At 47.7% G+C, this 14,577-nt stretch overlaps 1 protein-coding gene across 1 annotated transcript in view; it reads left to right on the top strand.

Annotated features, from left to right (window-relative positions):
- The window catches only part of LOC126424615 (atherin-like), a 134,358-nt gene that overhangs the window by 113,370 nt on the left and 6,411 nt on the right, over window positions 1–14,577 (top strand). The window contains exon 2 of the mRNA XM_050087353.1: window positions 8,177–8,380. Within this exon, the coding sequence (XP_049943310.1) occupies window positions 8,177–8,380 (204 nt within the window). The remainder of the gene's footprint in view (window positions 1–8,176; window positions 8,381–14,577) is intronic.

Here is a 14,577-nt window from a genome sequence, read left to right as displayed (position 1 = left end):
GTTTCTCGGTCTGACGAAGGTCACGACTTCTCCACGCGCAATTGCAGGTCCTGTAAAGTCTTGTTCCAGATTACGGAATGGTACCCTGTTGTTAGAAACAGTCAGTGCCCTCCAGGCACAAAAATTGCTGCATACCTCACTACTACACACCTTCCCTGTACGGGTGGAACCGCACCGTACTTTAAATTCCTCGCGTGGAGTCGTTTATACACGCTCCTTCGATGGATTGTCTGACGAAGAAATTCTGCACTACCTGTCTGACCAGGGCGTAACGGCTGTACACAGAGTTATGAAAAGGGTTGACACAAACATCATTCCAACCCGCACTGTCTTCTTGACATTTGACAAAGTTCAACTCCCATCGAAAATCAAAGCAGGCTATGAGATAATTTCCGTTCGCCCTTACGTCCCAAACCCTACGCGTTGCTATCGGTGTCAGCGGTTCAATCACACCAGCCAGTCCTGTTCCAATCCGGCCAAATGTGTTACGTGTGGCAAGGATGCCCATGAGGGTGCTTGTCCACCTCCATCCCCTCGCTGCATCAACTGTATGGGTGACCACGCTGCTTCCTCTCGAGATTGTCCCGTTTTTAAGGACGAAAAGCTGATCCAGGACATTAGAGTAAAGGAAAAGGTGTCGACCTTTGCTGCTCGAAAATTATTCGCCAGTCGACAGCCCACCGTGCCTCAGAAAGGAAAATACAGCACTGTCTTTGCTTCTCCTCGGCCAACAAAGGAGGTGGCCACGCAGACTTGCGACCTCACCTTTAGTGCCACGGTCGTCAGATCGGCCAGCGCAAAGATCGCCCGTTCAACCTCACCTCTTTCGCCTGCCCACTCTCTGGCTCACCCTTCATCGAGTTCTGCTAACTCTCGAGCGCAAAAGTCAGACACCAAGACTTCGAAAAAAGAGCATACTCGTGAAGAGTTTTTACGTACGACAACTTCCCAACCATCGGTTCCTCCTTCCTCTAAACATCATACTTCCAAGAAGGCTACAAAGAAACCCAGTTCCTCTCCTTCTCCGCCAAGGCGTGTCCCATCTACAGCACCACCTGGCGGAAATCGCCCTCGACCGTCTTCTGTGTCGCCAAGGCGCACTGCTGGCGGCCGATCAACCGGCCGATCGCTGGTGGCAGGAGCTGCTCCTGACCAACCTATGGATCGGGATCTTCTGCCTTCGGCTGAATGCCATTCCATTCTGTCGGTCGCACGCTCAGAGCAGTCGTTGAGTTGACAGCGACCTTGGTCACATTCCTCCATTTTCTGTTCACCCTATGTCCATTATCCACTGGAATATCCGCGGTATTCGAGCCAATCGGGATGAATTGTTGATCCTCTTACGATCCTACTCGCTGGTCATCTTCTGTCTCCAGGAAACAAAGCTACGTCCCCATGACCGCTTTGTTCTGCCTCATTTTCACTCCGTCCGATATGATCTCCCCTCTGTTGAAGGCACTCCAGCGCATGGAGGACTCATGATTCTTCTCCATGAAACTCTCCATTATCACCCAATCCATTTAAACACTTCCTTCCAAGCTGTCGCCGTCCGTCTTTCCCTTTCTGGATACACGTTCTCTCTTTGTACTGTATACATTCCATCGTCCACACCAATGGCACGAGCTGATCTCCTTCATCTTCTAGGTCTGCTTCCACCCCCATATTTGCTGGTTGGGGACTTCAATGCCCACCACCCGCTTTGGAGATCTCCACATCCTTGTCCACGTGGCTCACTATTGCTAGACGTCTTCCACCAAGCAGATCTAGTTTGCCTCAACACTGGGGTCCCTACATTTTTGTCTGCCTCCACGACAAATTTATCTCATTTGGACCTTGCGGTCGGTACTGTTCCGCTAGCTCGGCGCTTCGAATGGTTCGCCCTTGATGATACACACTCGAGTGACCACTTTCCGTGTGTCCTTAGAGTGCAGCCTCAACTGCCCTACATGCGCCCGCGACGCTGGAAGTTTGCCCAAGCCGATTGGACACTTTTTTCGTCTCTAGCGACATTCGATGACCGTCACTTTCCCAGCGTCGACGATGAGGTCGCACATATCACCGACGTTATTCTTACAGCTGCGGAACATTCAATACCACGCACCTCCGAATTGCCCCGGCGCCCCCCAGTTCCTTGGTGGAACGAGGCATGCCGTGATGCAATACGTGAGCGGCGACGTGCTCTCCGCGTTTTCCGCCACCATCCTTCTTTGGCCAACTGTATCCGCTATAAGCAGTTCCGAGCGCGATGCCGTCGTGTCATCCGCGATAGCAAGAAGGCAAGCTGGAAATTCTTTATTAGCTCATTTAACACCTTCACTCCCTCCTCGGAAGTTTGGAGTCGGCTTCGACGGTTCTCAGGCGCACCTAGTTTCTCCCCGGTCTCTGGGCTCACTGTCGCGCATGACACATTAGTGGACCCCGTCGCAATTTCTAACTCGTTGGGTCAGCACTTTGCTGAGATTTCGAGCTCTTCAAATTACCCGCCAGCGTTTCTCCCGAAGAAACGTGCAGCGGAAGTGCGACCTCTTGCTTTCTCCTCTCAAAATCGCGAAAGCTACAATACTGTTTTCTCCTTGCGGGAACTCCAACATGCACTCTCTTCTTCTCGCTCCTCCGCCCCAGGACCGGATGGTATCCACGTCCAAATGTTGCTGCATTTATCAACCCATAGTCTGCGTTACCTCATTCGCCTTTATAATCGAATTTGGACCGACAGTACTTTTCCCAGACGATGGCGGGAAGCTATCGTCGTTCCTGTTCCGAAACCTGGAAAGGACAAACATCTCCCCTCTAGCTATCGCCCCATTTCTCTCACGAGTAATGTCTGTAAGGTTTTGGAGCGTATGGTGAATTACCGTTTAGCGTGGTGGCTGGAATCCCGCAGTCTTTTAACACCTGCCCAATGCGGATTCCGAAAGCATCGTTCTGCAGTTGACCATCTTGTTGCTCTCTCCACTTATATCATGAACAATTTTCTCCGCAAACGCCAAACAGCAGCAATATTTTTTGATCTGGAGAGAGCATACGATACCTGTTGGAGGACAGGCATCCTCCGCACACTGTTCTCTTGGGGCTTTCGAGGTCGGCTGCCCCTTTTTCTTCGCGAATTTATGGCAGAGCGCACATTTAGGGTGCGGGTGAACACCACTCTCTCCCGTACTTTCTCCCAAGAAAACGGGGTACCCCAGGGCTCTGTGCTGAGTGTTGTACTGTTTGCCATTGCCATAAATCCAATTATGGATTGTCTCCTTCCTGATGTCTCGGGCTCCCTCTTTGTGGACGATTTTGCGATCTACTACAGCTCTCAACGGACCAGCCTTCTTGAACGACGTCTTCAAGGATGTCTCGATCGCCTCCACTCTTGGAGCATCGAAACCGGCTTCCGTTTTTCTCCCAGTAAGACCGTTTGCGTTAATTTTTGGCGACGTAAGGAGTTTCTTCCGCCCTCCTTACATCTAGGTCTTGTCAACCTTCCGTTTTCAGACGTCGCTAAATTCTTGGGTCTTATGTTTGACAGAAAACTGTGCTATCTTTCGGCTCACTGTCTGCGATCCCTCAACACCCTCCGTGTCCTGAATGATGCCTCCTGGGGAGCGGACCGAGTGGTCCTTCTCCGCCTCTATCGCGCCTTAGTGCGCTCGAAATTGGACTATGGAAGCATAGTCTACTCCTCTGCTCGGCCGTCTATTCTTCGGCGTCTCGACTCTATCCACCACCGTGGATTACGTTTAGTGTCTGGAGCTTTTTACACCAGCCCTGTGGAAAGCCTTTATGCTGAGACTGCTGAACCTCCGCTGTCCAATCGGCGAGCTGTCCTTCTGAGTCGTTATGCTAGCCATTTGTCTTCCGTACCTGCTAATCCGGCCCATAACATTTTTTTCGACGCCTCCTTGGATTTAGGGTATGCAGGCCGCCCTTCCTCCCTGCTACCACCGGGAGTCCGTTTCCGTCAACTGCTCCATTCTCTTTCCTTCCGCTTTCCTAAAACCTTCTTGACAACTTGGGGTACAGCACCGCCTTGGCTCCGTCCCCGGACCTGCCTGCTCCGTGACCTTTGTCGGTTTCCCAAGGATAGTACCCCTTCACTTGTTTATCGTCGGTCATTTGCTGCTCTGTGTGCACAAATGAAGGAAGCCACATTTATTTACACTGATGGCTCGAAAACATCGTTAGGTGTAGGGATTGCCTATATTGTTGGCGACACCCCAAATCGATTTCGGCTTTCCGACCAGTGTTCGGTTTATACCGCGGAGCTTTACGCTGTTCTCCAGGCTGTCCACTACATCCGCCGCCATCAGCGGATACAGTACGTTATCTGCTCAGATTCTCTCAGCTCTCTCCTCAGTCTCCAAGCTCTTTATCCTGTGCACCCTGTGGTCCACCGGATTCAGGACTGTCTGCGCTTGCTCCACCTGGGGGCGTCTCGGTGGCGTTCCTCTGGCTCCCGGGACACGTTGGTATCTGTGGAAATGAGGCGGCCGATATTGCAGCCAAGGCTGCAGTCTCTCTTCCTCGGCCAGCTATTCAATCGATTCCCTTCGCCGATCTACGGAACGTTCTATGTCGACGTGTTGTTCATTTATGGCACTCGCATTAGTCGACACTTACCCATAATAAATTGCGGGACATGAAAGCTCTTCCTTGTGCTTGGACCTCTTCCTCCCGAACGCGTCATCGGGAGGAGGTAATTTTAACTAGACTCCGGATAGGGCACTGTCTTTTTAGTCATCGAAATCTTTTAAGCGGCGATCCTCCACCACTCTGACCCCACTGCTCTCAGCTGTGGACGGTAAGACACCTTTTAATTGAGTGCCCCTATTTTAATCCGTTACGCTCCCGTCTACAGCTTTTGCCTGATATATCGTCGATTTTAGCAGATGACACGCGCTCAGCCGACCGCGTTCTCAAGTTTATTAGTGCCAGTGAAATGACGTCAGTCATTTGAAGCTTTTTTTGGGGACAACCAACCCCTTTCTGTAGTGGATTTTTAAGCCTTCCTTCTGCTTTTAGTTTCTCCAATTTTATGACTTTCGTTCCCGTTGTTGCTGGTTTTCAATTTCGGATTTTTACTGTTTCCTAAGTCACGGACCGGGCGCTAATGACCATAGAAGTTTTGCGCCCTAAAACCAAAACCAAACAAAAAAAACAGATGTTTGGCGTGCTGTATGAGCTTGACCACCACTGTACTCCACCGTTTTTAACTCGCGACGCACAGTCACTGGGTCAGCTGGACTGCTGGTAGCGCCTTGGAACTCACGACTAATTCGTTCCGCTGCTTTCATGCGATTCTTTACACCCTCAGTCCGCAATGCTCAACTGTCCCTGTCCTTCAGTACATGGAGTCTGGCTGGTCTTCGTTTAGATGGAGTCGTTCCTTCCGATTTCAACTCCACAGTCATATAACCAGTGGATGACTTGGCCAGTTTTAGACGGGTAGGAATATCGCTGGTAGATTGGTTACTGAGGTTGCACCCAGCGACTGTTCCACGTTCTACGCTTCCCTGACCGACCCATTCTGCTGACACTGCGTCCCTGCTGACAACTCAGTACTGCCCCACCTCCTTTTATTCAGACGCGTCGGTCTCTAGTGTCATCTAGTGGGTAGTTATATATTGGTGTCTGTGTACTTCTGTTCAGATACTGTATTCTCTCACACCGCTGGAAGGGCTGCCTGTTCGGGGCGCGTTTACGATTCATCCGTTCATTCAGTCAGTGTTCCATAGCGTTATATGAAATCTTTAATGAATTTTAAAACGTGAATTTAGAGTTATTAAAATCGTAATTACAAAGCCATCAGTGAGGATAGAGTCATCAGCACAGTTGGAATTCTGCTCAGACGTGGAAACAATAAATACAAGTAATGAAACTGTTGTACTTGGCGCTAAACCAAATGACACCCCACCCCTTTTCGCGTCCGCCCTGCCCCCCCCCCCCATTTTCTGCATCCTCTCCCCCCCCCATCGGCTCCCCCCTTTCTTGCTTCTCCTCCCCCTCTTTTCCCCCTCCTCTGTCTGGTCCTTCCCCCCCCCCCCCGCCCCCCACCATACGCCTTCGTACTACTCTAGTGTTTCCGTGAGTGCCCCTTTTTAACTGTTGCGAACAGCCACCATACTGTCGCTAGGTTTGTTTTTAACTGTTGCGAACAGAAACCAGACTATCGCCGTGTTTTTTAAATTGTGCCTGTCCATTCGCTATGTGTTTTAATCAGCATCACCGACCCTTTGTTTTTATATTTTTTACGCAACTTATTCGCCATGTTTCAGTTTTTAACAGTCACCGTTTTATCACCTGCTTTTATTGTTATGATATCTCCTAGTTCCAATTTTTTTTAACTTCCTGTAGGCTGCAGACCGGCGTATTATGCTGCTGCCAGCCCGCCCCCCTCTTGGGCAATCGAAATCCAATAAAGAAAAAAGAAAACAAATGACACTGCTTCTGCTCCCACCATCTGCCGCTTTCTAGGATGGATATGTCTACCGAACTTGCCGGCCGGTGTCACCGAGCGGTTCTAGGCGCTACAGTCTGGAACCGCGCGACCGCTACGGTTGCAGGTTCGAATCCTGCCTCGGGCATGGATGTGTGTGATGTCCTTAGGTTAGTTACCTTTAAGTAGTTCTAAGTTCTAGGGGACTGATGACCTCAGAAGTTGAGTCCCATAGTGCTCAGAGCCATTTGAACCATTTCTACCGACCTTGACTGCTTCCTTACGTACGGCAGTGTGAGTTGTCTATGATCTGTGATGAAACGTGGGCAGAAATACGGCATAGATGCTACACTGTCTGCGTTACGAACATGAAAAGGCTGTTTTTGGACAGCCCGATACTATTTAGACAAACGATTGAATTTGGCCAAAAATTATCGCGAAGTACGTAACAGATTGTATCGAAAAGTAAATATGAAAAGTGGTATCGAACACTTCATAAATAATAGTTTAGGCTACCCCCAAGTGGTGGTTTCACACTGCATCAGTTTGAAGCCTTCAGGAGGTCAAGAATGTTTTCGCCTGGGTGCCCATTACTTGCGTTTATACATTGAAGAGCCAAAGAAAATTTTACACCGACCTAATATCGTCTACGCCTCCCGGCAGCATCCAGGTCGCCGCAGTGCGACGCGGCATAAACTCGACTAATGCCTGACTAATGCTCCAAGGGACAGACAACACGAACAGCACTTTGCAAGGTATCCCAGATACGCTCAATAATCTGCATGTGTGGGGAGTTTGGTGAAGAGAGTTCCTGGGGCCACACTGTAACAATTTTGGACCTTTGGGGTGTCGGGTTATCCTGCTGGAATTGCCCAAGTCCGTCTGAATGCACAATGGATATGAATGGATGCAGGTGATGAGACCGGATGATTACGTACGTGACACCTATCAAGTCGTATCTAGACGTATCAGGGACCCCATCTCACGCCAACTGCACACTCTCCACACCATTACAGAGCCTCTACCAGCTCGAACAGTCCCCTGCTGACATGCGCGGTCCATGGATTCATGATGTTCTCCGTACCCGTACACGTCCAGCGGTCGGTACAATTTGAAACGAGAGTCCTCCGACCAGGCAACATGTTTCCAGTCAACAACAGTCCGAAGTGGGTGTTGACGGGCCCAGGGGAAGCGTAAAGGTTTGTGTCGTGCAGTCATCAAGGTTACACGAGTGGGCCTTCGGCTCCGAAAGCCCATATCGATGATGTACCGTTGAACGGACACTTGCTGATGGCCGAGCATTGAAATCTGCAGCAATTTGCGGTTGGGTTGCAGTTTTGTCGTGTTGAACTCTGTTCAGTCGTCTTTGGTCCCGTTCTTGCAGCATCTTTTCCAGCCGCAGCAGTGTCGGAGACTGGATGTTTCAGCGGATTCCTGATATTCACGGTACACTCGTGAAATGGTCGTACGGGAAAATCCCCACTTCATCGCTACCTCGGAGATGCAGTGTCCCGTCGCTCGTGCGCCGACTACAACACCACGTTCAAATCCTGTTAAATCTTGATAACCTGCCGTTGTAGCAACACTAACCGATCTAGGTACTACGACAGACACTTGTTGTCTCTATCTGAATACGCCTACCTATAGGAGTTGCTTTGGCGCCTCAGTGTATATACATCGTAATTCCTCTACAAACGCTCTACTTTCCACAGAGGCAATGTATGTGACGTGGAGTTTTCTTTTTTTCTTCAGACTGTGGAGGCAGCGAAGAAGAAAGCGGCCGCCCCCGCGGTGCGGAAGCTGATAGCCAAGGTGGCGGCCACCGCAGCCGCCAAGGGCGCTCGCAAGGCCAAGCCGCCCCCGCCGCCACCGGCCAAGAGGCAGGACCGCCAGAGGACGGCCGCCGCCCCCAGCAAGCAGCAGCAGCAGCAGTCCAAGAGCCCCACCAGGAAGCAGGTACGCGTCGGCCCAGCAACTAGCTCCAACTATACCTCTGCATACAAATCACGGAAGTCGCAATATCTTTTATCATTTGGACACGTCTGGCTTGGGACCATGTTCGACTCAGAAATACGCTCTTGGCTTGGTCTACATGTACATTATTACTCGGCAGTTCACGGTTAAGTGCCTGGCAGAAGTTTCATCGAACTACCTTCAAGTTATTTCTCTACTGTTCCACTCCGTAACAGCGCGCGAGAAGAACGAGCAGTTAAGTCTTTCTGTGCGAGCTCTAATTTCTCTTATTTTATCATGATAATCGCTTCTCCCTATGCGCGTGTTCGGCAACAGAATATTTTCGCAATCGGAGGAGAGCGTTGGTGATCGAAATTTGACAAGAAGGTCCTCCCGTAAAGAGGAACGGCTTTGTTCTACGATTGCCACGGCAATTAACGTATCATTTCCGTAGCACTCTTTGCCCTTTACTGCCGTAATAAAAAATCAATTCCTCTTCATTTGAAGAGGTTGAAAAATCAGCCAATCAGTTGGAAGTAAACGTTTACTAGCCCTTGACCTAGATTTCGCCGTGCGACTGCTACGGTCGCAGGTTCGAATCCTGCCTCGGGCATGGATGTGTGTGATGTCCTTAGGTTAGTTAGGTTTAAGTAGTTCTAAGTTCTAGGGGACTGATGACCACAGCTGTTAAGTCCCATAGTGCTCAGAGCCATTTGAACCAACCAACCTAGATTTCGATATTTGTAAAAATATCTTCTTCGGAAGTAGTGCGCCCTGTTTTTAAAATGTAAAATTAATGCCAATATACTTGTTGACAACCTTCGATACCTGGGCAGGCACGTACTTCAAAATCTTAAACATGGCTGCGAAGTATGTGGACATACATTTTTACAAATATCGAAACATAGGTCGAAACCTGGCTCAAGGGCAAATAAACCTTTACTTGCAACTAGTTGTTTGATTTTTCAAGCTTTTCAGTTTTCCACAGTGGCTGTTTCGCAGCCATGTTTAAGGTTTTCTTCTGAACTTCTTCAGTATCCTCCGTCAGTCCCATCTGCTGCAGATCGCTCACCGTACAGCAATACTCTAGAAGAGGGCTGACACGCGTGGTGTTAGCGGTCATTCTAGTAGCATTGTTGAATTTTTTAAGTGTTCTGCCCAGATAAACGGCTGTCTGTGATTTGATTTTTCTCAACATTACCCATTTATTAGTAATTGTAATCCCTTAGTATTTAGTTGAATTTTCAGGCTTTCGTTTTGTATGATTTGTCGAGTAACCGAAATTTGGCCGCCCGGCTAGCCACGCGGTCTAACGCGCTGCTTCCCGAGTGGGAAGGCATGCCAGTCCCCGGCACGAATCCGCCCGGCGGATTAGTGTCGAGGTCCGGTGAGCCGGCCAGCCTGTGGATGGTTTTTAAGGCGGTTTTCCATCTGCCTCAGCGAATGCGGTTTGCTTCCCCTTATTCCGTTCAAGTTACACTGTCTCCGCATACGCTTACACCATAATCACTCTACCATGCAAACATCTGGGGTTACACTCGTCTGGTATGAGACGTTCCCGGGTGGGAGGGGTGAGGATATTAGAGGAGGGTGAAGGAAGGGTGGGGGTCCAATGGGGGCTGAACCGCACAATACTCTACGGTTCCGTGTAGGGCGGCGGTGGGGTGGGTGGACTGCTGTGTCCTGTTGTGGGGTTGTGGACCACTGAGGGCTGCCACGGGATGAAGCCTCTCCGTCGTTTCTAGGTCCGCAGTTTAAATACACAATACAAATACAAAACCGAAATTTAGCAGATCGCTTTTAGTATGTGGATGACCTCATATTTTTCATTATTTAGAGTCAGTCGCTGCTTTTCGCATCATACAGATGTCGTGTCTAACTCATTTTGCAATAGGTTTTGGTCATCTGATGAGTTCACAAGACGGTAAATGACTGAATCATCTTCAAACAATCTAACGAGGGGAGGCCGCCAATTGTGAAATTCAGATTCGATTCACACTGCGCATAATTAAAGCCCATGGCCAGAGGTGTAATGTGGCAAAGCACCAAGATGCACTTCTCAGCCGTTGTCGAGAAAATCTACAGTTAAAAGAAACCGTTGCGGTGAAATATATATATAATTCCCGGCAATCAGTTGCAACAATTATGCATATAGTAAGCTGTTGAAAGTCGTTTGTCGTGGAAAAACTGGCGACTTTGAACATCATTATGTTTTCCGCAAACAAATTTGTATTTCACAAATGTTATTAATTATCTTCATAATGTTAACCACGTATAGTTAACGGAAGACGTAGAAACGGTATTCCGAAACGAATACGTATAGCGTAAGTCAAACGTTCGAATTAGAATAGAGACCCCACGAACACACATTTGCTGCGGCATGTATGAAATATAAACTCCGTTACTCGCTCGTTACAATTGAAGGACAGATGTTGAATGGGCCGAAACGAGCCGCCGCATAACAGCGTAGTTGCCTGCTAACTTCGAAAGAAGGTAGATGCGGTCCCTAGCGCAACTTATAACATCGTCAAAAATCAGTGCGGACGGAAGAGCTTTGGTACACCCTCTTAAAAAAACGGAAAAATGGAGGCGGTACAATTGGAGAGCGATCCGCCTTCACCAACATGCATAAGCAATTCATTAATAGTATATATATATATATATATATATATATATATATATATATATATATATATATATATATATATATAAAATAAAAAAATTGCATGCCGCGAGATTTGATCCGGCGACCTTCGGATTACGAACCCGAGCGCTTACCGCTGCGCCACGACGCTGTAGAAAATTATTAATCGTAGAGAGTATTTCACCGCAACGGTTTCTTTTAACTGTCGATTTTCTCGACAACGGCTGAGAAGTGCATCTTGGTGCTTTGCCACATTACACCTCTGGCCATGAACTTTTCTTATGCGCAGTATGAATCGAATCTGAATTTCACAATTGGCGGCTTCCCCTTGTAAGAGGTCTGCTCAGATTGTCTTTCATGTCGTTCAAGTAGAGCAGGAGCTGCAGAGGGCCTGTAAAACCGCCTTGAGTTACGCCAGGTATTACTTCCGTTTTACTCGATGACTTTCCGTCAGTTACTGCAAACTTGACTTTTATGACACGAACTCACTAATCCAGTCGCACAACTGAGGCGATACTCAATAGGCACGTAATTTGATTGGAAGTCGCTTGTGCATAACGGTGACAAAATCCTTCCGGAAATCTAAAAATATGGAATCAATCTGTCATCCTCTGTCGATAGGACTCGGTACTCCGTGACAGTAAAAAGCTAATTGCGGTCTCCGAGTTCTTTTTCTCACTAATGATTATAACGCGTTGTGCTGTTACATCATCAGCTCTGTGATACAAAGAACTAGCATCGGAGCAGATGGAACAGTCTTTCATAAAATAACAATATTTATAGTAGTTGTGGAGACGCATAAGTTGAGTTCAGTAAGTTACGGATACAGAGTGATTAGTAAACTGAAACATCTTTAGACTGAACATCAGAGGCCAAACTGGTTCTCGCCGTGCGGCACAGTTCAGAATAGACGTGTCCGGCCAACACGCTTAACAGTTTATGACGAACGTGATCTCCCATATAGTTTTAATGTGAAACAAATATTTACCTCCACAAATATTAAAATTGCAGCGTAACATATTACATTGTAAAACACTCTATTACTTGAAGTAAACGTTATTGTGTGTCAGAAACGTGTAGGTTACCACATGAGGATACATTTACAACATTTTTAAAAATAACCGCGCTCCAATTGATACATGTGCAGAAGGGGGGGGGGGGGAATAGCAGCAGCGTAATATGCTGCTCTACAGCCTACAGAAAAGTTAAAAAAACGCAATGAGAATATATGTTGTTGTTGTGGTCTTCAGTCCTGCGACTGGTTTGATGCAGCTCTCCATGCTACTCTATCCTGTGCAAGCTTTTTCATCTCCCAGTACCTACTGCAACCTACATCCTTCTGAATCTGTTTAGTGTATTCATCTCTTGGTCTCCCTCTACAATTTTTACCCTCCACACTGTCCTCCAATACTAAATTGGTGATCTCTTGATGCCTTAGAATATGCCCTACCAACCGATCCCTTCTTCTCCTCAAGTTGTGTCACAAACTGCTATTCTCCCCAATTCTATTCAATACCTCCTCATTAGTTATGTGATCTACCCATCTAATCTTCAGCATTCTTCTGTAGCACCACATTTCGAAAGCTTCTATTCTCTTCTTGTCCAAACTATTTATCATTCATGTTTCACTTCCACACATGGCTACACTCCATACAAATACTTTCAGAAACGACTTCCTGACACTTAAATCTATACTCGATGTTAACAAATTTCTCTTCTTCAGAAACGCTTTCCTTGCCATTGCCAGTCTACATTTTATATCCTCTCTACTTCGACCATCATCAGTTATTTTGCTCCCCAAATAGCAAAACTCCTTTACTACTTTAAGTGTCTCATTTCCTAATCTAATCCCCTCAGCATCACCCGATTTAATTTGATTACATTCCATTATCCTCGTTTTGTTTTTGTTGATGTTCATCTTACATCCTCCTTTCGAGACACTATCCATTCCGTTCAACTGCTCTTCCAAGTCCTTTTCTGTCTCTGACAGAATTACAATGTCGTCGGCGAACCTCAAAGTTTTTATTTCTTCTCCATGGATTTTAATACCTACTCCGAATTTTTCGGTTGTTTCCTTCACTGCTTGCTCAATATACAGATTGAATAACTATGCTGCTTGTAGTAGCTTACCCGCACTCCTATTTTTTTATTGATTATTAAACTTACTCCTGCATTATCCCTATTTGATTTTGTATTTATAACCCTGTATTCGCCGGACCAAAAGTCTTGTTCCTCCTGCCACTGAACTTCACTAATTCCCTCTATATCTAACTTTAACCTATCCATTTCCCTTTTTAAATTTTCTAACCTACCTGCCCGATTAAGGGATCCGACATTCCATTCTCCGATAACGACGTCCTCTTGAGTAGTCCCCACCCGGAGATTCGAATGGGGGACTATTTTACCTCCGGAATATTTTATCCAAGAGGACGCCATCATCATTTATCCATACAGTAAAGCTACATGCCCTCGGGAAAAATTACGGCCGTAGTTTCCCCTTGCTTTCAGCCGTTCGCAGTACCAGCACAGCAAGGCCGTTTTGGTTAGTGTTACAAGGCCAGATCAGTTAATCATCCAGACTGTTGCCCCTGCAACTACTGCAGAGGTTGCTGCCCCTCTTCAGGAACCACACGTTTGTCTGGCTTCTCAACAGACGTCCCTCCATTGTGGTTGCACCTACGGTACGGCTATCTGAATGAGAATATAAACAAACAAGAAAAAAGACGATAAATGGTGATATTATAAAAAGTGTAAAATGGCAGTAAGTTATGGAACTTAAAGTATAAAAACACTGCGGTAACGATGCGGATGAAGACACACAATAAGCAGACAGGCACAGTAAAAAAAAGGCGACTGTCTGGTTTCTGTTAGCACGAGATAAAAAACACAACTGGTGACAGTACAGTAGCTGTTCGCAACACTGAGTGGGGACGCACAACACTGAACACTCGATTAAAACAACACAGTACAGGCGACATGGCGGCAAATGGGGGGGGGGCGGATAGGGGGGGAGGAAAGGAAAAAAAGGGGGAGCTGATGGAGGGAGGGGACATAGAAAACGGGGTCTTGGCAGACGCGACAGACAGTGGGGAAAGGCAGAGGAGGGGAATGCAAAAGGACTCGGGGATGGGGGGAGGGAGGTAGAGAGAGGTCAGGCGGAGAGAAAACAGGATGGAAGGGGGGGGGGGGGAGAGGGAGACCGGGGAAAAGAGAGAGGAAACGAGGGGGAGATAAGGATCAGAGTTGATCGGAGGGATAAATGGAGGGAGAGAGGGCACCATCCAGGAGGGGGAGTCGACGAAAGCCACTTCGGGAAAGGAGATGAAGGGTACAGAGGTGAAAGCTTGGGGGGACACAATGGTGAAGGCGCAGCAGGGGGCGGGGTTTGGAGAGGAGAGGAGAGGAGCAGCCAGGGGATGAGTCGTACACACATACGGGAGAAAGAACTATTCTGACAGAAGGAGAGGAAAGAAATCCTACACATGACGGTCTAAATAGAGAATCACAGAAAAATAGTTCTCGACAGTAAACAGTATTGACAATGATTACACACGAC

Source organism: Schistocerca serialis, chromosome 10, assembly GCF_023864345.2.
Source record: "Schistocerca serialis cubense isolate TAMUIC-IGC-003099 chromosome 10, iqSchSeri2.2, whole genome shotgun sequence".
NCBI classification, from domain to species: Eukaryota; Metazoa; Arthropoda; class Insecta; order Orthoptera; family Acrididae; genus Schistocerca; species Schistocerca serialis.
This window is presented reverse-complemented; position numbering and strand designations above follow the sequence as displayed.